Genomic DNA, 23179 nt, shown 5'->3' with positions numbered 1-23179 from the left:
CTGAGTCTTCTCCTTTCTGGGGTAAACAGTTTGTACTCTCTCAGGCTTTCCAGAAGGGAAGCATCGGCTCCATCTACCTGTTGGCAATGATCCTCCTAATGCAGTCCATGATAGCATGAGCCTTTGTCACAAGGGCACATTGATGACTCATGTTCAGCTTGGAGTCCACCAGGACCAAAGGACCACGAGTACCTTTTCAGCACTGACAGCTGGTCAGCTCCCAACCTGTGCTGGTACATGGTGTTGTTCCTCCCCAGGAAGTGTAGGATTTTGCACTTCCCTTTGTTGAACTTCATGTCACTCCCGTCAGCCCATTTCTCCAGCCTGTCAAGGTCCCTCTGATTTGCAGCACAACCTCTCTTGCTGTGTCAGCTGCTCCTCCCAGCGTTGTGTCAGCTGCAAATTTACTGATGGTATGCTCTGTCCTAACAGTCACCTCCTTAGGGAAGATGTTAAATAGGATTGGACACAGGAGTGACCTCTGGGCAGCACCACTACTTACTGACCCTCAACTAGACTTCATGCCACTAATCACTGCCCTGTGGACCCAGTGGTTCAGCCAGTTTTCAGCCCACCTCACTGTCTGCTCATCCAGCCCACACTTCCTTAGCTTCTCTGTTGGAATCTTATGGGAGACAGTGTTGAAAGCCTTACTGATGTCAAGGCTGTCGACAACTGCCGTTCTGCCTGTGTCTGCCAAGCCAGCTGTTCTATCATAGAATGTGAGCAGTTTGGTGAAGCAGAACTTCCCCTTGGGGGAATCCATGCTGCCTATTCCTGATCACCTTTTTGTGCTTCATGCACCTAAAGATTCTCAGGATTACTTGCTCCATCACTTTCCCAGGGTTTGAGCTGAAGTCTCAAATTGACCTGTGGTTCCCTGGGTTCTCTGTATTATCCTTCTTGAAGATGAAAGTGACATTTGCTTTCCTCCAGTGTTCAGACGCTTCCATTTGCCATGATCCATCAAAGTTTGTGGAAAGCATCCTTGCAATGACATCTACCAGATCCCCCAGCACTCACAGGTACATCCTATCAGGGCCCATGGACTTATTTATGTATTTTCAGTTTGCTGAAGTATTATCCAGTCTGATTCTCTTCTACAGAGGGCAGTTTTTTAGAAATCTAACTTCTGTACATGGAAATTACCTTGAAGTACCTCCTATGGTCAAAGAAACTACTAACATCACACTTCTAGTTATCTTGCATAAAGAGAAAGTATTTGCAGCTCTTTGCAACAACAGGCCATAATCTGAACTTTGTGCTATGCAGCACTAAGTTAACTTCAGCTCAATGTTTATTTACCTGCTTATGTGGTTTATGTAAATGAAATCCTTAGAGTTTGGTAACTTCTACCTATTTTTTTGACAGACAGTGGAATATGTTCTTATTCCCATTGAAACCCAGTGTTTGTGATGCAAGAGTTTTTCTTTACACTGAATGAAAGACATATCAAAACATCTTTCTGTTGTGTTTGAAGAAATTCAAAGAAATTAATTTTACAATAAACGGCTTAGTCACACTTCTACATATAAAAATGAGGATGGTAAGAAAGTTCTACCAGATTTTCCTATGACAGAGAAAGAAAAGTCTGAGAAAGCTGACACTTACCTTTCTACTATAAATTTAAAATTCTAATGCTGTTTATTAAACTAATAATAGCAACATTAGAAAACATATTAGAAAACATAACTTTTGTAGTTATGTTTTAAATCTAGCAGTACACATTTACTTGTAAATCTTTTTCTTCAAAGAGTTTTAACCTTCTTTTGAATCCCTAAGGAGTCTTTAGTTTTGGTCCCTCTCTTCATCTTACTGCACAGACTATTTTAGATCTAAACTTTAATTAATAATCCCATAAACTATCAGCTTCTTTTACCTGTAATAATCAAAATTATATATAATGCATAATGATTTGTTACAAATCATTAAGAGCTTTGGGAATTAAAAGGAATTGCAGGCACTTACCTTGTATTTTAAACTTATGACAATAACACATAATGTGAATGTTCCCTAAGTGTTCATGAAATTAAGTACAAACTGTTACTCATTTATAATCTATAAAAATTACTATGTATGAAATATCCCCAATATTTTTACCAAGTCTTCTTTTTCTAAGAATTGTTTTTACTTAATATTCAAGGCTAAGAAAATTAGGCATTAGTATTCTATTAAAGTAGAAAAAGACTCACTTTGAAACATGATTTTTGTCTTTAAAAGCTGATTAAATATTGAGAAAATTCTATCTTAGAGATACAATTCTCTACGGGTGCATATTTTCTAGATTTAGAGTTGTGGGTGGAATTTTGTTGGCAATAACTTTTGATCAATGTAAAGACTTTATTCTGAGTTCAGATTATCAGAAAAAAACATTCCTTGCTTTCAAATTTTGAAGTTGGTAGGGGTTTTGGGGGTAATAAATTTACATTATTTATTATAGTTAGTCAGAGCTCTGTTGGCCACTGTATTTCTACTATTTTTCTTTCAGAACTCCTTTGTTACCCAGAGCATTTGGCAATATGTAACCCTTTCTGCAAAAAGTGTTATTGGGAGTGAGCACCTGGCATGGAGGGGCTGTACTGCATGGGAGAACTTAATGTACTCTTAACTTTATTTCCTTAACTTTGAAGGACAGAGAGAGATGAGACTGTTCATTTATCACTGGAACAAGTCTAAAGAATAAATCAGTCTCAGAACTGTCTTTTCCGATCTCTCTCTCTCTCTGAGAAGTCTTCTTGGATTTTAAGAATATGATTGTGGATGCTCTAAGCCTGTAGAAAACCGGTTGTATAAGGAAAAAAAGTAAAGGAAAAAATGCACTTTAGTAGTTGACAGAACTTCACCTGTGTGCTGCTGTGGAGTTTAGTTGTTCCAAATTGAGCTCACAATGATAAAGTGCTTGTAAAATGACACTTGAGACTTCCCAGGAATTAAGCAAAACCTGCCTGGTGTGCCACGTTCCAGTCAGCAAACTGCTGCTTTGCCCGCAGAGGGAATACTCACTTGGTCTGTCACTGAAGTCAGTGTTGCCTGTGTTAAAATAACAAATTCACTGAGTGACGATGTCTGTGCATATGCCACAGGGTACAGGTATCCTTCCTCTGTTTGCTCAGAGTGAGTAAAATGCAGCTGGGTTTCCTTGACTAAAACAGGAGCAAAGTTTAGTGGATGTATATTAGTCTTATTCATTGTATGAAGGATGTAAGGCTGGTATCTGCCTTAATTGGTGCTGCTAACAATGGAACTAAAGCTCCAGGCTAGACATGCAAAATGAATTAAAATCTATATCCAGTTACTGTGTTATTTCATCTCTGTCAAAAAGCTTTGACCTGGTAGATGCAGTTACCTTACATAGCTACAACTTGAACACTACTTACAGCATTCTGAAGGATGGTTCAGAACATTCCTGTGAACTGAGGCAGTTTTGCTTAAAGACTTTGGCTTGAAAGGGGTGTTGGAAGGGCTTTGAATCTTTTGGAAGTGTTGTCATTTTTCCTGTCTATTTTGTTCCTGTTCAGTGCCTAAATAAGGAGCTTCATTTGTTTTGAGTTGTCAGTTTGACCCTCTCTTGAAACACAACACTGAAGGGGTGCGGGGGGAATTCTTTCCTTGAAGTTACTTCATTCTGCTTTTCTTATTTTTGCATTTAATATTTGAATTTCAATTTCATGACACATTTTAGTTATTTTTACTCCTAAAGTTTAACATTACAGATTATTTACAGGATGCACAAATTACCAATATACTCTTGATTTCATCCAGTGTATTTCAGAGCTCAAGAAAAAGTTGGAAATCACAGCTATCATTTTGGTTTTTTTCCCCCCTATTCCTGTTCTTTGTTGTTTCATTGTTTGTTAAGCAGCAAAAAGGGCTAATGGGAAATCACCTTCAAAACTGCACATTTGTGTGATTTATTGTCTTAAATTCTATTTGTCCTTTTGATTTTGTGGTTTATCATATCACTGAAGCGAACCAGTATAACTATTAAATAAATTGAAAGATGAAGTCCATAATTGTTTTCATGATGTGTTGCAATGGGATAGAATTTACTATTTGAATATTTGAAAAAAAAAGAATCTGATTCTAGTTTTGCATTTATAAATTACTTGTCCTGGGGAAAAACAAACAAACTTATAAAAAACTCCCACCAAAACCAAAAGCAACAAATTGTTCCCTTTGAGTTACAGAAACTGTCAGTGCAGTTCTGGATAAATCATTTCAGAATGAGATCTGTTGCTATATATTGAGTAGTTAATGTTGATTTATATTTGTCTATCGATTTTAGTCCCTCATTTATACATTTCTGTTGAATGAACCATGTCATATCTGTGCAAGCATGAAAAAAGAGCAATAAGGGACAGGTACTGTTTCAAGTGTCATTTTTGTTCTTGTGTTTTCCCTATTTTAGTATTTTTCTTCTTTGACTGGTCTTTTTAAAAAAATGAGGAAAAATTAACAAAATACAATTCAGTGTAACCTCATCTGCAATAATATTGTCCACAAGGAATTGCTTTTGCATGACTAACTGGAGGGCAAAAATAGTCCAATGTTTCACAGACATCTATTTGTAAATAGCAAAAATCAAGAAGAAAAAATCAGTCTTGATCTTCTGAATGATTGCATACCTCTCTGTCCAATGGTAGCTATCTGTGGCACCTCTCATCATTTTTGCTGCACAGAAAGAAAATGTGCTCCAGTGTTGGGTGCTTCCCCATTCCAAGCAATGAATAATTAACAGATTATTTAAAACCCAGCTAACAGATCAGGAAAAGACACTAAGAAGAGGATGAGTCCATTTTCTCCAAAGAGAAGGGGAAAAAAATCCACAAATCTCCAAATCCACAAATCTCCAAATCCACAAATCTCCAAATAATAGCACATAATATTTTCAAGTTATGAGGTGAAAAGGTAAAGAATTAGTCAAGGCTGAACTTCTTCTGGTACAAGCTTCCATATTGGTCACAGAGCCTATGGGAAATATTTGGTGGTAATGGTAAGTGAGGAGATTGTTGGTGAGAAAATTTCACAACTACAGAGTGACTTGGAGACTGTGGAGGAAACCTGTTTCTAGATACATGGTCAGGCCATAATACACTGGATAATCTGACCAACTCTTTTCAATTACTCATGTGTAGCAATACTTCAATGACCTTGAACGAGAGGTTCTTAATACACTACAAACTTTGCTCGTGTTACTGCATCCCACTGGTCTTTTAAGGATGCAATTTGAACATGATGAGAATGCTGGATGTTAAGCAGATATTATGATAGAAATACATGGAAGAAATAAATTCATATGTTCTTTTAATTTTGATTTTCAAATTTTCAGTAGAGATAACATCAAGAAATGAGCTTATTTCTGTGTTACTCTTTCTACCGCATAAATTCTGTTACTTAAATAAACATTTATCATAGTTCATTTATTCAGTAATTTTAGCATTTTTTTTCTTTCAGTAACTTCTGGCGAAACTGTTGCTGTGGATACACAAACCAGGGTAACCAAGGAAACCATCACCTTCAAACCAGAAATGCCATCTTCTGTGCTTTTGGAGGTTCCAGCCTTGGCTGACTTCAATAAGGCATGGGCAGAACTCACTGACTGGCTTTCTCGACTGGATCGAGAGATAAAATCTCAGAGAGTGGTAGTAGGTGATCTTGATGACATCAACGACATGATCATCAAACAAAAGGTATGAGAAACACTGATTTTTCAAGTTGAAAGCCTCATGATCTTTATTCTGTCTTATATTCTTTCCATAAGGAACACAGGGTTGCAATACATGTAGTTGTTCTACTTTATCCCTTTAAACACAATTACTGGATGAAATGTTTAGATAATTAATTGAGCAGAAAAAGAAGAGTATTTAGTATTTTCTCTGGTATTTAAAGCAGATCTCTTTATAGTGCTTGTGCTTAAGAGTATGCAAGCCAATGGGTGAAATATAAGAAGGAATTGCACAGTAAGCTCCAGGTTGCCAGCAGGAAAAAGACCCTGTTAGATACCTTTTCATATGTTACTTCTGTAATAACTTTCTGAAAGGCTTATATACTCCTGCAGTTGATTTATCAAAAGCTCCTCAGTTCTCTTAAAGAAAACAACAGCTCATTAATGCAATTGTTTTGTCAGCAAAACTGCATCAGTGTTACTTATCTTTGAAAATACAGAAAAATATAGAAATACATGTGCAAGGAAAAAAGAAAGTCTAAATTTTAGCTACTCAGTAGCAATAAAAGTAATTTGGTATTATACAGCTTCAAAGTAATTACCTGCCTTCTAGATTTAGCATTACTCAATATAAAAGATTTGGCCTGCATGTGCAAAACTTTTCAATGCTAAATTTCCAATCAGTTCAGTTCTAAACTGAGTTTAAGACTCTCTATTACAAGATTCTCTTCTTCAGTCTCCTCCTCTTCCTCCTCATAATAAAAAATCTGATTTACTGTGAGAAAGATATTGACATTCTTTCACTTTTCTTAAACTAGAAAGAGTGGGAGAAAAATTGGATACATTTTTCTGAGTATCTGTACTAAGATGTTTTATTAGAAGATATGCTGATATCTCATGGGGTTCATTCTGCTTGTTTTCTTATATTTCCCTTTTTCCCCAGTGTTTTAAACTTTCTATTTTTGAGACTTTTGGTTTTTCCTATCTTCTAGATAAATAAAATACTTGTTTCATCTTGATTAATGATCATAATATTTATAAAGTAGAATTATATATGGCTTCATTAACTAAAATATCTTTAAAATGGCATGGGTATATTTTAATAAATGATAATTGCAGTGTCACCTACACAGGAAATTAGGTTAAAATAGCTGTTATGTCATTGTAAAGGTTGAGGGCCAAAGAAGACTTGTTTACACATAATCTTTTAATCTTTTTCAGAATAATTTTGTTTTTAAAATTTTATATTGTCAAATACTTGGTTCGTCATTATACAGTTTTCTTACTTATGCCTCACTTTAGCATATTATTCTGGCAGGTAAAATCCAAAGCTTGCTTCCTACTGCAGATGTCTTTGACTTAAATATAAGGTTAGATTATTAACTCTTGAGAATTTCAGTTAACGTTATACATGTTATAAAATGAACTGCTTCATATTTGCATTTCATCTTTATTCAAGGCTAAAATATTTTAGCACTAGTGCAGTCTGTTCCTGGCTGGGTAGCCCTGTCTCTTTTTTTGATACCATGCTGTGCTGGTAACAAAACCAGCAGGAAAACTCTTTTTTGTTGTGCTTACCTCTCTAATTGACTGTGCAACAGAATGTGACATTTAATATATTCTCTGATGAAATGGAAGAATCAATGTCTAAATATAGACTGCAGTTCTGTTAACTGTCTCCCTCTTCTCTAATGATCATCTTAATATCGCTTAATACATGAAAATGAATCTCACGAAATATTTCATTCTTCTTGTAAATCTATCACTGGATTATTAGGTAAGAGTAACACACAGAAATTTTCAAAACCGACAAAGCATTCTAGGTTTCTCAAAAAAACTCCCGCTTTCTTATGTGTAGGGTGTCTGCAGCAGTATGTGAGCTGATGAAGTTGGACATGTGGGTACTTGACTAATCTGAAAAGTCGGGCCAGATATGACCTAAGTTGCAAATCCAAAAGTAGTGCTTACCTCCCCTGATCTTTATATTCTGTAGAAGATTATAGTCATACCTCTCCTGTGGTTGTGATTTAAAAGTCTTTGGAAGTCATACTATTGCATTGTGGTTTATTTGGAGAGTTTATTGCATTTTTACAGGCATCTCAGTAAGATTTAATGAAAGTTCCATCTTTGCAGATTGAGCTGTTTTTTTAAAAACGGTTTTCTGACTTCAGGTATAAAATACCATCTTAACACAGCCAACTGCTTCCCTTATACAAATTCATCATTACAGAGATGCATGCTCTGTGAAGGCTGTTTTATTATAATACATCTCTAGCTGCTCACCCAGAATTTAGAACACTTCAAACAGCTACTCCTGTTGGTGTGCTTCCAAACTCTTACTCTTTTGGGGTTTTGTTTCTATTTCATATGTCATTCAAAACAAAGAGCCACATTTCTAATAAGAAATTGAAATGTCAAAGCAAACATTTCAAAAGCAAAGAAATCCCCTATCCTAGCAATGTACGTAACAGGCCATTTTCCAGATCACCCAGGTAAAAGTAAGTGACCTTAGGTTGTCCTTTCTTTCACAGCAGCATGTAATGTTATTGAAGCTCCATCTCTGAGGGCATTTTGGTTAAGTTCCCTTCAATTTGATTGTGTCACAAGATCACAGCCATATTTTTCCTCCATAAAATTTAAGGCATCATTAGCCCTCACTTGAACTTTGCTTGGAGCTGATCACAGTGAATTGGTACTCTTGTGTGAATAGTATGTACACTGGTTAATTATGGAATAATAAAACTCAAAAAAGACAACTATTCCAAAAAAGGCTCATTTTAGTGCAGCTTCCCCTTAATGAAAGAAACGATACAAATTAAATTCTGCTAAGTGATGCACATAATATATAGTAAAAGGAGTGTAATAAAAGAGTAGCATAATGGGTAGTCATTCCAAATATCTGTAGTTAATCTGTCAGTCAAATGAGCAGTATACATTTCTTTCAAGCAAATGCATTACATATTTCAGTCATCTGTGATTGTACATATCTTGTTAAATTCTCTATAATTAAACTAAAAGACACTAAAAAGTGTGTAGTAAAGATATTTAATACCAACATTAGTGTCATCCATGTTTTCATTAAAGGAAAACTATTATACTTTACTCATGTACTTGAAGTCTGATGTTTTTCAGGATTTGATGCTTGATGAAAGAAATGTAAAGCACGCTCACAAGAGACTCATGTGTTGTTTCTTCAGAAAACATTAAATGAAGCAAATAAAGTTCATGGGAAATACTGTGGATATATAATATGCTAAGATGTAAGTAGGTGAGGGACATGACAGAATATGGTTTAACCAGCTGCTTCATTTCAGTGTCCTTACTTCAAAACAATCAACATGTTCTATATTCGAAGGTCAGGTGGGGATGCATAATAAAAGAAAAAATTGTAGACTGTGGAAAAGGATGATAAACTCCATTTTGCTACATTGTAGAAAAATGGAAACCTTACTTAAGATGCCAAGAAACCTTTACTCAGAAACTCTGCTTTGGCATCTTTGTATTTTGAGAAGGAATAGATTTCTGCTAAAATTAGTGAATCATGGATGCTGTGAAAAGCTTGAGGGTAATTAACAATGCTGTTCTAAGGGATGAAGTACTATCATCTCCTTAAATTTTGAATTCTGTCTATGGATTTTGTGAAAGTATGCTGTCCATCCAAAGTTTTTGTAATGTATGTAATTGAAAATATGGCTTTTTATTACACTACATGAACATAGATTTTATTTAGTAAAAAGTATTACAATAAGTAAGATTATTAAGGAATGGGACTACAATTTTCAATGCCTACTTTGACATTGATTCTAAGAGCATAGGTCCAATCTTCACTGTCAGGTGCACTGGAGAGGATTAATCTGAAAAAAGTATTTATGTAGAATGAGACCAAGCTAGTTAGTGAGACTTTTAAACAAAGAAGGGGAAAAGGTACCTTTAGGTAATGATTTGTGTCATCTGAAAGTAGTCATACAGAAAGATGTAGAGAATTTTTTTCTACTTAATTAATTTGTCACTACTCAAAAAAAAAAATATTCCCAAATCTTCGTTCGCGAAGCCTAGCCATGATGACTCAAAAAATAAAAAAGTAGGTTTGATGATCTGTCAGTTAGAGAAGCAAACAAAACTGGAATGAGATGTTTTCACTACTAATTCTGAATTGATTTGTCAGTAGTTGAGAATCTTGTCCAGCTGATGGATTTTAAAATAAGAATTAAGGGAAAATATTTGTATATAAACTGTGCAATTAGCAGATTTCAGAAGAAGGAGTGGGCTTAGTTTACCTTCCTCTTATTTGAGGATTTTTTACCTGTCCTTTCCCATGGTTGTGTACCATACATTTTAGTATACAACTTTACATTTATAAAGGTGCATTTATAAGGTGCATTTATAAGGTGCATTTTCATATGCAACCTTACAATGAATATGGTGATAGATTAGAAGAATGTCGAAACTACTTTCCAACATAAAATGTTGTGGGAATAAAAATATAGTTTTCCAAATTTATATCCTGTTATTACAGAAGCAACTATAAGTTCCAAATTAAAATTTAGAGTTCTGTATTATGGAGTATGAATCAGTGTATTCTAAATATGCCTGTGTTGAATGAAAAGTTGTAGTTATAGCCAGAGACATTTGCATCTGTGCACATAGTTTACGTCAGAAGTGTAAGCTGTAGGCAAAGTGGAGTCCTCAGCTTTTTGGATAGTGCACTTTAAGGTCTACAGAGTTTTGAAGAAGTTTCATATTAGTGAATATGCACGAAAAGACCCACATAGCACATCTTCCAATAATGTACTGTTGAAGAACATCATAGAAGATTTTACACTTGGAGCTGAACCTTTTCCAGTCCATGTGATGTGCTTAAAGGGAAGAGTTTGTTAGTCCAGAATCCAAGCGTGGTGCCAGTAAGTTGGGAATTTACATTCACACTTTCTGAATCAAACCTCAGGAGCATATTTGCCCCATCCTTCCCGGCTGTCATGCTGCTTTGAGGGTTGTTTCAAAAGTTTCTAGGATCTTCTGTTTCCATATGAATACACAATTGCAGACATTCCCTGGGTTACTGTTGGACCAGGATAAACAATCTCCCAAAGCAAGGCTGGAGCTGAAATGGATTTACCGCATGTTGGATGATTCATTACCATTTTTGTGCATCCTCTCTGATAGCAGAACCCTACATATGACCTTATGGCTTAAATGGCGTGCAAAATCTCCTTTACCTCTATGAATTTCACTATAAGATATATTCACTCAGGAGGAACTATCATTATTTTATGTGTATTTCAGGGTGTTGTTTTTGTTGTATTTTACATGGGGTATCTAGCAGAATTCTTATTTTATACTGTCATGATGTGAGATTTTTAAAATTTAATCTAAGTTATGAGAAGTACTGCAAGGCTGGTTTCAGTTTTTGAAGTGAACTAAAAAACCTTATAAATGAACAGATTTTTAAATATATTAGAAAAAATTGGAACCACCAGATTTGTTCACTGAAAGGTTTTTGGTTTTTTGTAGAGTAGAGGCAAAGGAAAAAAGTCTGTCAGCCTTCAAGCTTGTTTCTAAAGGTTAGAAAATGCAGCAGGATGTTCTAGAGGGCTTGGAAATCTGAGTATTTAAAGGCAAAGGGGAAAAAAAAGAAAAGAAGTCTATTAGTCTGAAAATTGGACCTCAAGGGATATAGAATATGTGTCAGGAGACTCTTTTTTTAATACTTTGTTGCTCACAAAGACAGCTGATATTCTAAACTAGCTTGGCCAGCTCATTACAGTATGTTAGAGTATATTTGTTTTCTGCAACAGTAAAAAAGCTGTCTAAACACTGTCTTTGGAGAGTGATTAACATCTATTTTTTTTTATTTTTCTATAATGTTAATCACTAGGAAATGCATAAAAATTGTACCTCCAAGGGTCTGATTCTTAAGTCATTGAAGTAAAAGAGATATTTTCATCATTTTTCAATTAGTTTTCAGTCAGACTATAGATCACCATCTAAACAAAAAATAATACGACAGTTGTGCCCAAAGATAACTTTCCTCTGTTTGCTTTTATTGGCCTATTGTGTAATAATTTGGGGTCTTTCTTCCTATTCCTGAAAAATAACCTCCTGGGAAAAGATAAATTATCATGATTAATACAACTGGCATCCTGTTAGTTTCAGCAAGGAAAGGATAAAAGTGTAGCAACTCCTTGTAATTTGTTATTTATATGTTGAGTACTAGAAGCATGAACATTTCACTAAGGCTGCATTTTTCAACAATAATTTTTTTTTTTTTTTTTTTTTTTTTTTTATTTCTAAGTCTGACCTATCGTATAAGTATAAATGACCTATTCCATCAACACTGAACCTTGCCTGACCTACTCTTTTATCCAAATCAGTCTTTTATTTTGTGTGTTTTCATTGCACCAGTATGTGCAACCCCACTGCATTGGGTCCTCTACAAACATAGCATGGGTATGTAAAGAGTGTTTACAGTTATGTGCTGTCCATAGAGTGGAGATGGGGAAATCCTGCTGTGCTGGAAAGTGTAAAAACTTCTTAAACATTCATGAATTTTATGTGTGCACAGCCAGCAAAAAAAACCTAGCTTGGTGCTGGGCTGAATTTAATAAGACTCTAGCCAACATGTCAAGGGAAGTGATCGTTCCCCTTTAACCTGTGAGATCGCATCTGGAGTTATGTGTCTAGTTTGGGCTGTCCAGTGTGTAGTAATGACATGGAGGGAGTCCAGTGAAGGGCCACCAAGGTGATCAGGGGCAGGAGAGCATTTGGTAAATGAGGAGAGGCTGAGATCTGGGCTTGCTCAGCCTGGAGAGAGCTCAGAAGGCACCTGATTTCTGTCTGAAGCCATTAGATGGGAAGATGTACAGATGTACAGAAGATAGAGCCAAATTCTTCTCAAAGGTCCACAGCAGAAAGATGAGAGGCAACAGAGACATTCTGCAGCAAAGGGAATTCTGATGAAATATTAGGATAAAAAATGTGCATGATGAACATAATAAAACACTGGAACAGGCTGTCCAGAGGTGCTGTGGATTCTCCATCCTTGGAGGTATTCATCACAAAACTGGATAGGGCCTTGTGTGACCTGATGTGACACTGAATTTGGCCCCATTTGAGCAGTAGGTGGGCAAGATGATCACCAAAGGTCCCTTCCAACATAAGTTATTCTGTAATTATATATGAATGCTACTCTCAAATAACAGGATTCTGTGTTCTATACCTTATCAATGAAACACACTTTAAAGGAAGGAAAACATGGCTTTATACCCTGCTTCGTACCACTCTCACTTCAGATATGATTTGCTTTAAGGTCTGGGTCCTGATAAAGTTTTGAAAATCTTTTTATTTCTAAATAGTTGTGAGGATCTGTTTTACACAAGTTTTAGGGTCCTATATTTTTTATCAATATGCGTTATTAGCAGTAGTAACAAGAAAATCTAAAAGTGGCTTTAGTTTTATTCAGAAATTGTGGGAAATATAAAAGCAGCCTGTTTCTAAATAATGATGCAATGTATAAAATTCCAATCTAGTTGTAATCATAAAATGCAAATTAAAACTAGGGGGAACAATTGTATATTTGCTCATTTTATTTGTGAGGAGATGGAGCTCTTCTTAGAGAAATAAGTTTTCCTCTGTAAGAAAATAAAGACATCAAATCCCAGCAGAGCTTCCTAATGAAGCTGATCTTGAAACACAGTTCTTTTATGTGGAAAAGAAAATGACCCCAGAATTTTAACTAAAAAAATCTACAATCTTGAAATGTGCTCTATTGGTTTCTCAATGTGCCAAGGGTACTCTGATACTTCTATAAACACATCTTAATAATTATATAGATTCAGGGAGTTGCTAGCAGATGGACAATTCCCTCTTGAGACAGAGCAGCCAGCAGTGTCATTTTCATCGTTTTTCATGAAGGGATTGTTTAAAAAAATATCACTATCTTTTTTTAAGCTGTGAGATGTGTTAAATAACTAGTTTCTGGTAAGTTAGCTCTATTGCAGTAAGGCAAATTCTTGGAATTCCTTTTTCTCTTTTCCCAGTAGAATACTATAATAATTTTTTGCACTTAGAGAAGCTCTCATGGAGACTCCTCTGTTGATATATGTGTGTATATTGTTTTATAACACTCAAGTTAAGTAATGAAAACTACTCAAATAAGTACTTTACTCAAATGTAAGGAGACAGACATCTTAGCTCACTAAAGCTCCACTGCAATATTTAAATTTTATGCTATGTAGACATACTTACAAGTAAAAAGGGAAAATTTATAAAAACACTCTAAGAGAGGCATAAAAGCATATTTTTTGGAGGGGAACACAGGGTTCTTGAAAATTTGTCTCCATTCCCTTACCATTATACATATTGATTTCTTCATGTGACCCACCACTACGCATGTGTTGTCACTAGATTTAAGATGAATGAACAGTAAGTTCTTATGGTTGGGGGAAGAGAGGCAAATAGTGGGAGACAGAACTGCATGTCTTGGGAAGCTGGCATTATGTGGGGGATTCAGGAGAGAGAAAGCTGTGGTCAGAATGTGTCTAATCTTTACTCCCTTCCCCCATCTTCTTCACATTTGTGGAACATTACAGACCTGTTTGCTGCTGCCTGGAGTCCCCTTTGGCTCATCTTTTCTTCCATATATTCTCCTTTTATTTCTACTAAATTGAATTTTGTATGCAGAAGATAAGGACAAAATGTCTGATTTTTCCTAACACCTCTAAGAGCTGATGTCATTTGTTAATGATGAACAACACGTTGAAGAAATGTTAGATTCTAGCGTTTCAAGACTCTCTTCTCCTTTTACTAGTTAGGGATGGTGGTGGGATGGGGTTGTAAGTTTTTTTGGTTTTGTTTTGTTTGATATAGAAAAAAATCCCTTCATTACTTCAAAAATAAAATCTCAAACCTTCATATAAGCAGACAACAAATTTACCATGTAAATAGACAGAATAATAACTTTACAGGTTACTACTGCAATGATATCCTAGAAAATGACTGAATGCACATGGAGTTTGAAATATGAAAGTGCTACTAGTAAAAGTGATAAGACTGTGTTTTCCTCAAGAAAGAGAAATTAAAGTATTGTTCCAAATTGAAACAGAGAATTCAGCTCTTCATACAATCAAGTACTGAAGGAGGACTTAATTAAAAGGAAACTGGTTTTGTAGTAAATGTGGGCCATTTCACATTACTCCAGTCTGTCATCTCTCTTTGTTGCCAGCTAATATAATAAGCAAGGTAACAAATCAATTCCCAGAACTGTATTCCGCTGCTTTTGTGGACCATTGCTCTTACTGAGCTAAAAGATCAATTTAACTTATCACCGTGGCACTCCTAATGTTCAGGTGCACATGTGAAAGATTTTGTGCAGTCAAATGTGTTTCACATGAGATTTAGTCACTTCAGCCCGCTCTCAACTTCCTTTTTCATGCTTCTGGATTTGTCAAATTCTCCAGATGAATTGTTAAACGTGGAATTTGCACCGGGGTTCGCGCAGTTCAAATATCTACTCTGTTAGCTCAAGAAAAGTTTTCCTGTTAGACACTTATATGTAACTCTGTAACTGTAGTTGTGTTCTACTCACAGAAGTACAAAAATATGAAAGATAATGTTTATTTCTGTTTTTCTTATGGGATTATTGTAAAATGTGCAATCAGAAATAGTAGATAAAAGGTAGGAAGACCATTTAGGGTAACAAAGTATGAACTAAAGTGATCCACCAAAGAAGAAAAACATGTAATGTTTACTGTTCGTTTTTCTGTGCTTAAATAACTAGGTAGGGTATAACTATCCCAAATATGCAGTGCTAATTTGTTAATGACTACTGATATTAAAATTTCACTAATGTCAAATCTTAAAAATAGATTACAAATTTTTAATAAATGCTCTTTGATCCAAACTATTAAAGTGCAATGATAATCTTGGGTAGATTTCCTTTTAAAAAAGAATCAATTGAAGTGGAAATTAGTAATGGAGTCAACACTGGAAAGATGCTGTAATGCAAGAGAGCATTATAATTGTTCAGCATCTCATGCATCTGGCCTTGCTTTTTTATAACAGGAATGTGGAAATTGCTTAAGAAGAAAAAATAAGGATTAATTAAAAAAAAAAAAGTATAGAGCTAACAAAATTTCAAAGTAGAGCCATCAGAAAAATTTCAATAATTGTAATTGATTTCTAGACATGACTTTTTTTCTCTGTGAGCAAAAAGCATTAAAAAAATTTAGATAACATTTGAGGATTTTGTAGCTCTGTGTAGATACAGTCTGATTTATTATTGAGGAGATCATAGTTACCTGAAATTCAAATACTCTAACTTGATTAGCAACTTGACCAATACTCATGTATATGTATGTTATCTCTGAATTCCATAGAAGGAAACTGGCACATCTGTGTTTTAGTCTGCCTGTTTCCAAAGTGGATGGTTGCAATAGGTGACAGGAAATTCTTCCAGGAATGGCTTATTTCTCTCAATATATGCTCAGTGACAAGCTCAGGTATAGATAGATTCCTACCTACATTTGGTCTGACTCATCTCTACCTTTCTTGTGGAGCAGTTTTCTACTGGAAAATATCTCTATGACAGCCAGAACGTTCCTCTAGGAATGAAGCAACTCTGTGATTGTCCCCAGTTAGTTCCTGGCACAACCCTGCCAACCAAGTAATTTTCCTATAATGTGAAACAGCCAGTTCCTACCATCCATGAGCAAAAATAAGCTCCTGAATATCCAGACCAAAGGCTGTGATGTTACTCCTTTGGGACACTGAAAAACTCCCTGCTTTCTCTCTGTCTCTCACCTCTACCCACCATCTCTTTTGTCACCCCTGAATGCCACAATTCCAAGTTTTAGTATTAAAAAAATCCCACCCCCCAAAACAAAACCACAGAAAAGTAATGATCTAATATTAGCAGTAGTAAAGTGAAAATCTGTGGTTTTGTGCTCAAAGTGGCTCCTTTTTGATGTTTTAACAGAACAGTTTGACACTTTGCTTCTCTGGGGAAAAAAAAAAAAAGGAGTTGCAGTAGTTTCTAATTAGAGTAGAAGGTGGTCTTGGACAGGCTGGAGAGTTGGGCTGATTCCAACGGGATGAGGTTCAACAAGGCCAAGTGCCGGGTCCTGCACTTTGACCCCATGCAGGGCTACAGGCTGGGGACAGAGTGGCTGGAGAGCAGCCAGGCAGAAAGGGACCTACCTGGGAGTTTGGATCGACAGGAAGCTGAACATGAGCCAGCAGTGTGCCCAGGTGGCCAAGAGGGCCAATGGCATCCTGGCCTGTATCAGGAACAGTGTGGCCAACAGGACCAGGGAAGTGATTCTGCCCCTGTACTCAGCACTGGTGAGGCCACACCTGGAGTGCTGTGTCCAGTTCTGGACCCCTCAGCTCAGGAAGGATATTGAGGTGCTGGAGCAGGTCCAGAGAAGAGCAACAAGGCTGGTGAAGGGACTCGAGCACAAGTCCTATGAGGAGAGGCCGAGGGAGCTGGGGCTGTTCAGCCTGGAGAAGAGGAGGCTCAGGGGAGACCCCATCACTCTCTACAACTCCCTGAAAGGAGGTTGTAGCCAGGTGGGGGTCGATCTCTTCTCCCAGGCAACTATCAGTAAGACAAGAGGGCATGGTCTTAAGCTGCGCCAGGGGAGGTTTAGGTTGGATATTAGGAAGAAATTCTTTACAGAGAGGGTAATCAGGCATTGGAATGGGCTGCCCAGGGAAGTGGTGGATTCTCCATCTCTAGAGGTTTTTAAGATGAGACTGGATGTGGCACTTAGTGCCATGGTCTGGTAACCACGGTGGTGTTGGATCAAGGGTTGGACTCAGAGGTCCCTTCCAACCCAGCTGATTCTATGATTCTGTATGTGACTATTTTCCTTTCTGTTATCTAATCAGTGTGTCTTAAATTTCTTCTGTGCATCATGATCAGCACTGAAAGCATTTTTAAATGTTGTTATAAAATCCTTCTACCCCTTCATATGTGGCCCATATGGCACAATATTTCTGTGATGAAAACTGGTAGATGTGCCACATTCCTATAATAACATTCAGATGTGGGGTTCAGCTCTGACAAAGTGGTTGTGTTTTGCAAAGAATTGATAGTGCATCAGAATGCATAAAAATTATTAGTTTGTTTGCTGGTAATGTGATTTTGTTCTGGGGCTACCCCCACCCTGACCTGTCATTAAACATGTGATAAAGAATAAGAATATGGATGCTAGGGAATCAATTTATGTCTGTGGTTATTAGATGGTAACTGTGAAAGCCTAGCATCAAAGTTCTGTGAGTCAGTCAAAACCAACTGGTTCAGCCACTTGTATTTTGTATTCCTTGACTAATTTAGAGGACGTAAAATTCGTAAATTCAGTATTAATTTACTAAAGAGGATCTCCCATGCAGTTTTGTGCTAGTCAGAGGGAAGATCTTTGGGAACTGGGAATGAACACAGCCAAGTGGCATTCTGGGAAATGACTGTAATATGTATGTTGGGTCTGGTGTTATCCCACTCCTGACACCAAAAATGTTGTGCAAGTTTCGAGCTGGCTTCCCGCCAAGTCCCCCGAAACTCGACAACGAGGACCCGCCTCCCAGAGAGGGAAAAGAGAAAAAAGAAACAAGCAGCCAAAGCTATAGCAAAAATATGTATATATATATATATATATATATATGTTTTACATATGAGACAGATACACAAAAGGAGAATACCACACACCGGGGGGGGGGGGAAGGGGGGAAGGGAAGGGAGAAGGACAAAAAGGGGCAAGGACCGCACAAGTCAAACAACCAGCCGAAGGCAAATTAGCAAAAATCTCACCACTTCCCTTCGAACAGGCAGGATGGCTAGACACGGCCCTTGGCTCTCCCCTCACGGGTGGCAGATAACAGCAGTCACTGTGGGCCTCGGCTCCAGATAAGCCCGACCGAAACAGGGACCCACCGTTCTCGAACCTCGCCGGAAAGGAAGAGAGCAAACTATCTTATCAATGCCTTATTTATACCCTAGGTTACGTAAAGGAATAGCATGGAATACTTCCTTGGTCACCTTCCTAGTTCCTTCCTGGTTACAAGCTGGTTTCCAAGAAGGCCTAGACTGAAACCATCACAGAACTCAAAAATAGCACTTCTGCTTACCTGTGCTAAACTGCATGTTCCAGACCTATACACACCTGAAATAATAATCCACAACAGATATTGTTGATAAGATTGATTTAAAGACAGAAGACAGAAAAAGAATTAGTGGGGGTTTGTGCACTTAAATCATAATACTGATAAGACGTATATCGATAGAAAAACCTGCATGTTTATAAGTAATTTCAGCAGGACTTATATCATTGTTCTGAGCTAGGGAAAAAGCAGCTGAAATTGTCTCACTGCTCTTATGATTATGGTTAAGAGAAGACACGAAGGATGGACGAAGAGAGTGGAGAGTAAAGGGCAGGGAAAAGTGTAAGTGTTGAATTGAAAAAGTTTACAAGACTTAGTTTATCTTCTTTAAGACAGAGTTGTATAAAGGTCTGTATTGGTGAAGTGCACAAATTCAGTGAAGGAGAAAGATTTGTAAGATAGAAATGCTCTTGATTTTTATCTAGATTAATATATGCAAGTTCAAGATCACTGACTTCCCCTCCCCCACTTCCTCCTTTTCCTGATAGACTGCAGAAGTTTTTGGGTCAAACATCACTCACCTTCTGACAATGATATCTAACAAGTATCTTTCTTTGAAATTTTCTAACTAAATATGCTGATTAAGGAAAATCTTGCATATTGAAACTTCTATTCAGTCATGTTGGTTCATTTTGTATATTAGTTTCTTTTTTTAATTAAATTATTTTCCAATATTTCTCATCAAGGTGAGATTCATATGTTGTTTGATTATGAGGATTTTTTTATTAATTTAATAATTTTATGTAATAGTTAGAATAATTTATACATAAGCCAGAATTGTCAGTGGAATCTGAGGGAACCATGCATGTAATTTCCTTGGGTGCTCATTAACCAATTCCTTTGAAATTCCTTCATTAGCCAGTCTTAAAATCACAAATCTTAATTAAAATAACAGCACAATCTTTGGAGATCTCTTAGTGTAGAATACAAGGCATATTTATTTTTCTTTTTCTTCTGAGAAAATTAGGATATTTTCACTGTAGGATTCACAGGAAATGTGTTCTCTTGGCTGCATGTTGCATTCTATGCCTATTTCTGAAGTGCATGAGCTATATGCTCATTGTTAGGCTTTGCTGTAGGATTGTCTTCAGGGATGCCATTTAACAATATGTAGGATAAATGATTCTTATACCTTTTTCAAATGATGGGTAAATCACCATTTAGTTATTATTTTCAACTTTCTCTTATTCTACTACCATTGCATAATGAGACTTTTTCACTGTAATTATCACAAAAAATGTATAAATAGCAGAGTATTTTTTTAGTACTATCTCTGAAAGAAAAAGAATGAACAGCAGGACTCATTTGCACTTTCCTGGACATCAAAAGAATTGTAATGGATTATTGAAAATAATGTGAAAACAAGCACTTTTTCACAATACTCAACAGAAAATTATGATCTTTTCATTTTAATGCTTTGCTAGCGATTCTTCTCCTTGGAAATATTCTGATTTCATTTCAATATACCTCTGTATTTCTTTCCTTTCTTTTCCAAATTTATTTAAATTTTCCCTGTGAGGGGTGCACTGTGAGGAAGGTGACACAGCATAGAGGATGCCAGTTCCTGTAAGGGTTGACCATACCATACTGTTCCTGGGCAGCACCCTGCTGCTAGTATTCTGTCTGCTAGTGTTCTAGTATTCCAGGTAGGGAAAGAAAAAGAAAAGAAAAAAGGAATTGGAAAGAAATAAATTGAAATAATTCAGAAATAACTCCTAAGCACCACAGAAGTTAAATGTTAAAACTAGTTTTTAGTTCTTATTTTACGGTCTGCACTGAAGTAAAGTAAGCTCGGTAATGAAAGATGGGAGTAACTCCACAGCATTTTCTCAGACCAATTTCTTTATACTGTATTTGATAAGAACTTTCTTTTTAGTGGCTTAGATAAAGTCAAGTGTCCACATCAAAGTGGAAGGGTACTTTTCATGAGAAGTTCACTGAGAAATGTAAGATTTAACAGATACAGTCACAATTCTGTCTGCCCCATTACTAGCCATCCAGGAAAGTACACTTCTGAAATGCTCTAGCATACTTTTTAATATTTGTTAATATCCAATTCTCTCTCTCAAATTATTTCATCAGTCTTAAACATATCTTAAAAATGCAGACATTTTTGTATTGATTGTCCATCTGTGTTTTGATGAGGTCATCGAGTATCTGTGTGGAGTGTGATACAGGTTAAAGACTTCAAATTTTTCAATACAGAAATTCTTAATGTTTAAGCTTCACTTTCTTAATTTGATATGGTTTAACACAGACAACTCTGTCACTTAAAATTAATGACACAAAAAAAATCCCAAAACATTATTTAAAATTAAGAGCTCCATGATAGAAATCTGGTTAAATTTGCACTCCTGATGTTACAGTTATGGGACAGAAAGGAGTAATATTTCGAAGCATATTAGCTGGGTTTCATTTTACAATTCAAAGAAAACTCAGTACTTTGGAATTGTTCGTGAAATTGTAGACTTTTTTAATTTGTTTTGCTTTGTTTTGTTATTTTAATAGGGAAATGAAAGAGGCAAGGCTGTGTGCCTATACGATTTCACAGGAAAAGGGGGAAAAAAAGGTGTTCCCAGATATTTTTGGTCTACCTTTACTGATTTTATGTTCCTGACCATAGTATGTACAAAAAGGAAAGAAAATGTATTCATTCAGAACACACTTGAAATTTTGCTGGCTTATATACCCACTGGCTCTGAAAATGTAGGATTATAATGTGTAACAAATCATACATTTAATTTTATCATCTAAATAAAGAGATTTTTATTATTCTTGTCATCCTTTCTGCAGTATTTTCATTTACCATTGATACCTGTCAGTTTTGGTAACCTGTATACTGTGGAGATTTTTTACAAGAGTTCTTAGGGAAGAAGCTTGTAAACTGAAGGGCAGGGATCTTGTCTTCATATCTCTTTACAAATTATTTAGGCACTGTAGATTCTATTACAAAAAAACCAAACCCTAACATGCGGTACTTGTCTTGATCATACTTCAGCTGCAACACAAATTCCTGGCATATCTCACTGAGCAATGACAAAATCATTTGTAATTCTTATTCTTAGACACAAAATTGGGGCAGATCGTAGCACAAATGATTGTATGTTTCTTGCTAGTGAAATGTTAGACATGTTATCTTAGATTTCCAAACCATTTGACCAGCAAAGAGCAGACTGTTATCTGTTCAGAGATTAATCTACTTGCAACGGCTACTTTGGTGTGCAGTTTCAAAATGACAACAAACATGCACTGTGCATCATAATTATGCCCCTTTCAGGAATAAGAACTGCAGAAAGATTTCTTGAACTTAAGAAAGTGTCTTTGCATCTGTGGGAACTAAAAATATCCTTTTAAAAAATGTGGTTCAAAGGTATGTTTCCCAAAATATTGCATGGGGCTCACAATACGTTTTTAGGGGCAATAAAATGCAAAATCATATGTGTGTATAATATGCAGGAAACACTCAGTGAAAATTCAATCAAGAATGAAATGCTATTATTACGTGCAAACACCTCCTGGGCTTGTGCAGAGGTAATGGAGCATATGAAACAGATAAAGTGACAGCTAAGAGAGGAAGAAGATATGTGACTTTCCTTACAACTTTGTTTAATAAAGCTTTCAACATGCATTGTGGATATAATGTGTTGTTTTGTGTCCATTCAAATCACCTTAGTTTTTATTCTATGCATTTTGTAGACTGTAATTTCGTGATAATGGCTTCTTTGCACAGTTCAGGAGTGATGAACAGGAATAACAAGTCAGTTAATAAGAGAATATGCGTGTCTTTCCCAATACAGAGCTCTTTATTTGAGTGAGTCAGGAAGAAAGTCATATTTTCCTTCTAAGAACATCACTAAATATGGAATATTGAATATTTAGGGAGAATAAACATGAGAAGACTGATTTTAAACCAGTCTGTGTAAGAACCAAGTGAAAAGACCTATTTTCAGCCTTTCCTTTGTTGTTACGTGCTTATTACTTGTTTGAAATGTGTCCTATGAAATCTATTATTCTGGAAGTTTATCTTGTACATTATCATTAGATTCAGTGGGTTCGATATATGTTGTAAACTTCCAAGCTGCACTGCCTGAGTGAGGAGCAGATTTGTATTGCACTGCCTGAGAAGGGCTGCAACTGCAACAAGGAGTCGGGACACGGTCTCTGTTTCCCCCTTGCTCTAGTTGGGAGCAATCTGTTCAGGCATAGAGAAGTTATGCCCTTTTACTCTCTAAAGGGAGATGCAGCTGAATTCTCAGATGAAAGGACTGAGGCAACATGAACAGTTCAACTTTTTCAGACTTTCTCATTTCAGTGGAAATTTGTGATGACTAAATAATTGGAATATGATGCAGACATGGA

General features: G+C 36.2%; 1 protein-coding gene across 5 annotated transcripts in view; it reads left to right on the top strand.

Moving 5' to 3' along the window:
- LOC113989701 (dystrophin) overlaps positions 1-23179 on the top strand; it is a 553659-nt gene that overhangs the window by 216495 nt on the left and 313985 nt on the right. For all 5 annotated transcript variants that reach the window (XM_027724535.2, XM_027724552.2, XM_027724569.2 and 2 more), the window contains exon 8: positions 5455-5690. In XM_027724535.2, the coding sequence (XP_027580336.1) occupies positions 5455-5690 (236 nt within the window). The remainder of the gene's footprint in view (positions 1-5454; positions 5691-23179) is intronic.

Source organism: Pipra filicauda, unplaced genomic scaffold (genome assembly GCF_003945595.2).
Source record: "Pipra filicauda isolate LSUMZ 115617 unplaced genomic scaffold, ASM394559v2 scaffold284_size963001_pilon, whole genome shotgun sequence".
Taxonomy (NCBI): domain Eukaryota; kingdom Metazoa; phylum Chordata; class Aves; order Passeriformes; family Pipridae; genus Pipra; species Pipra filicauda.
The sequence above is the reverse complement of the archived record's forward strand: the minus strand, read 5'-3'. Positions and strand labels throughout refer to the sequence as shown.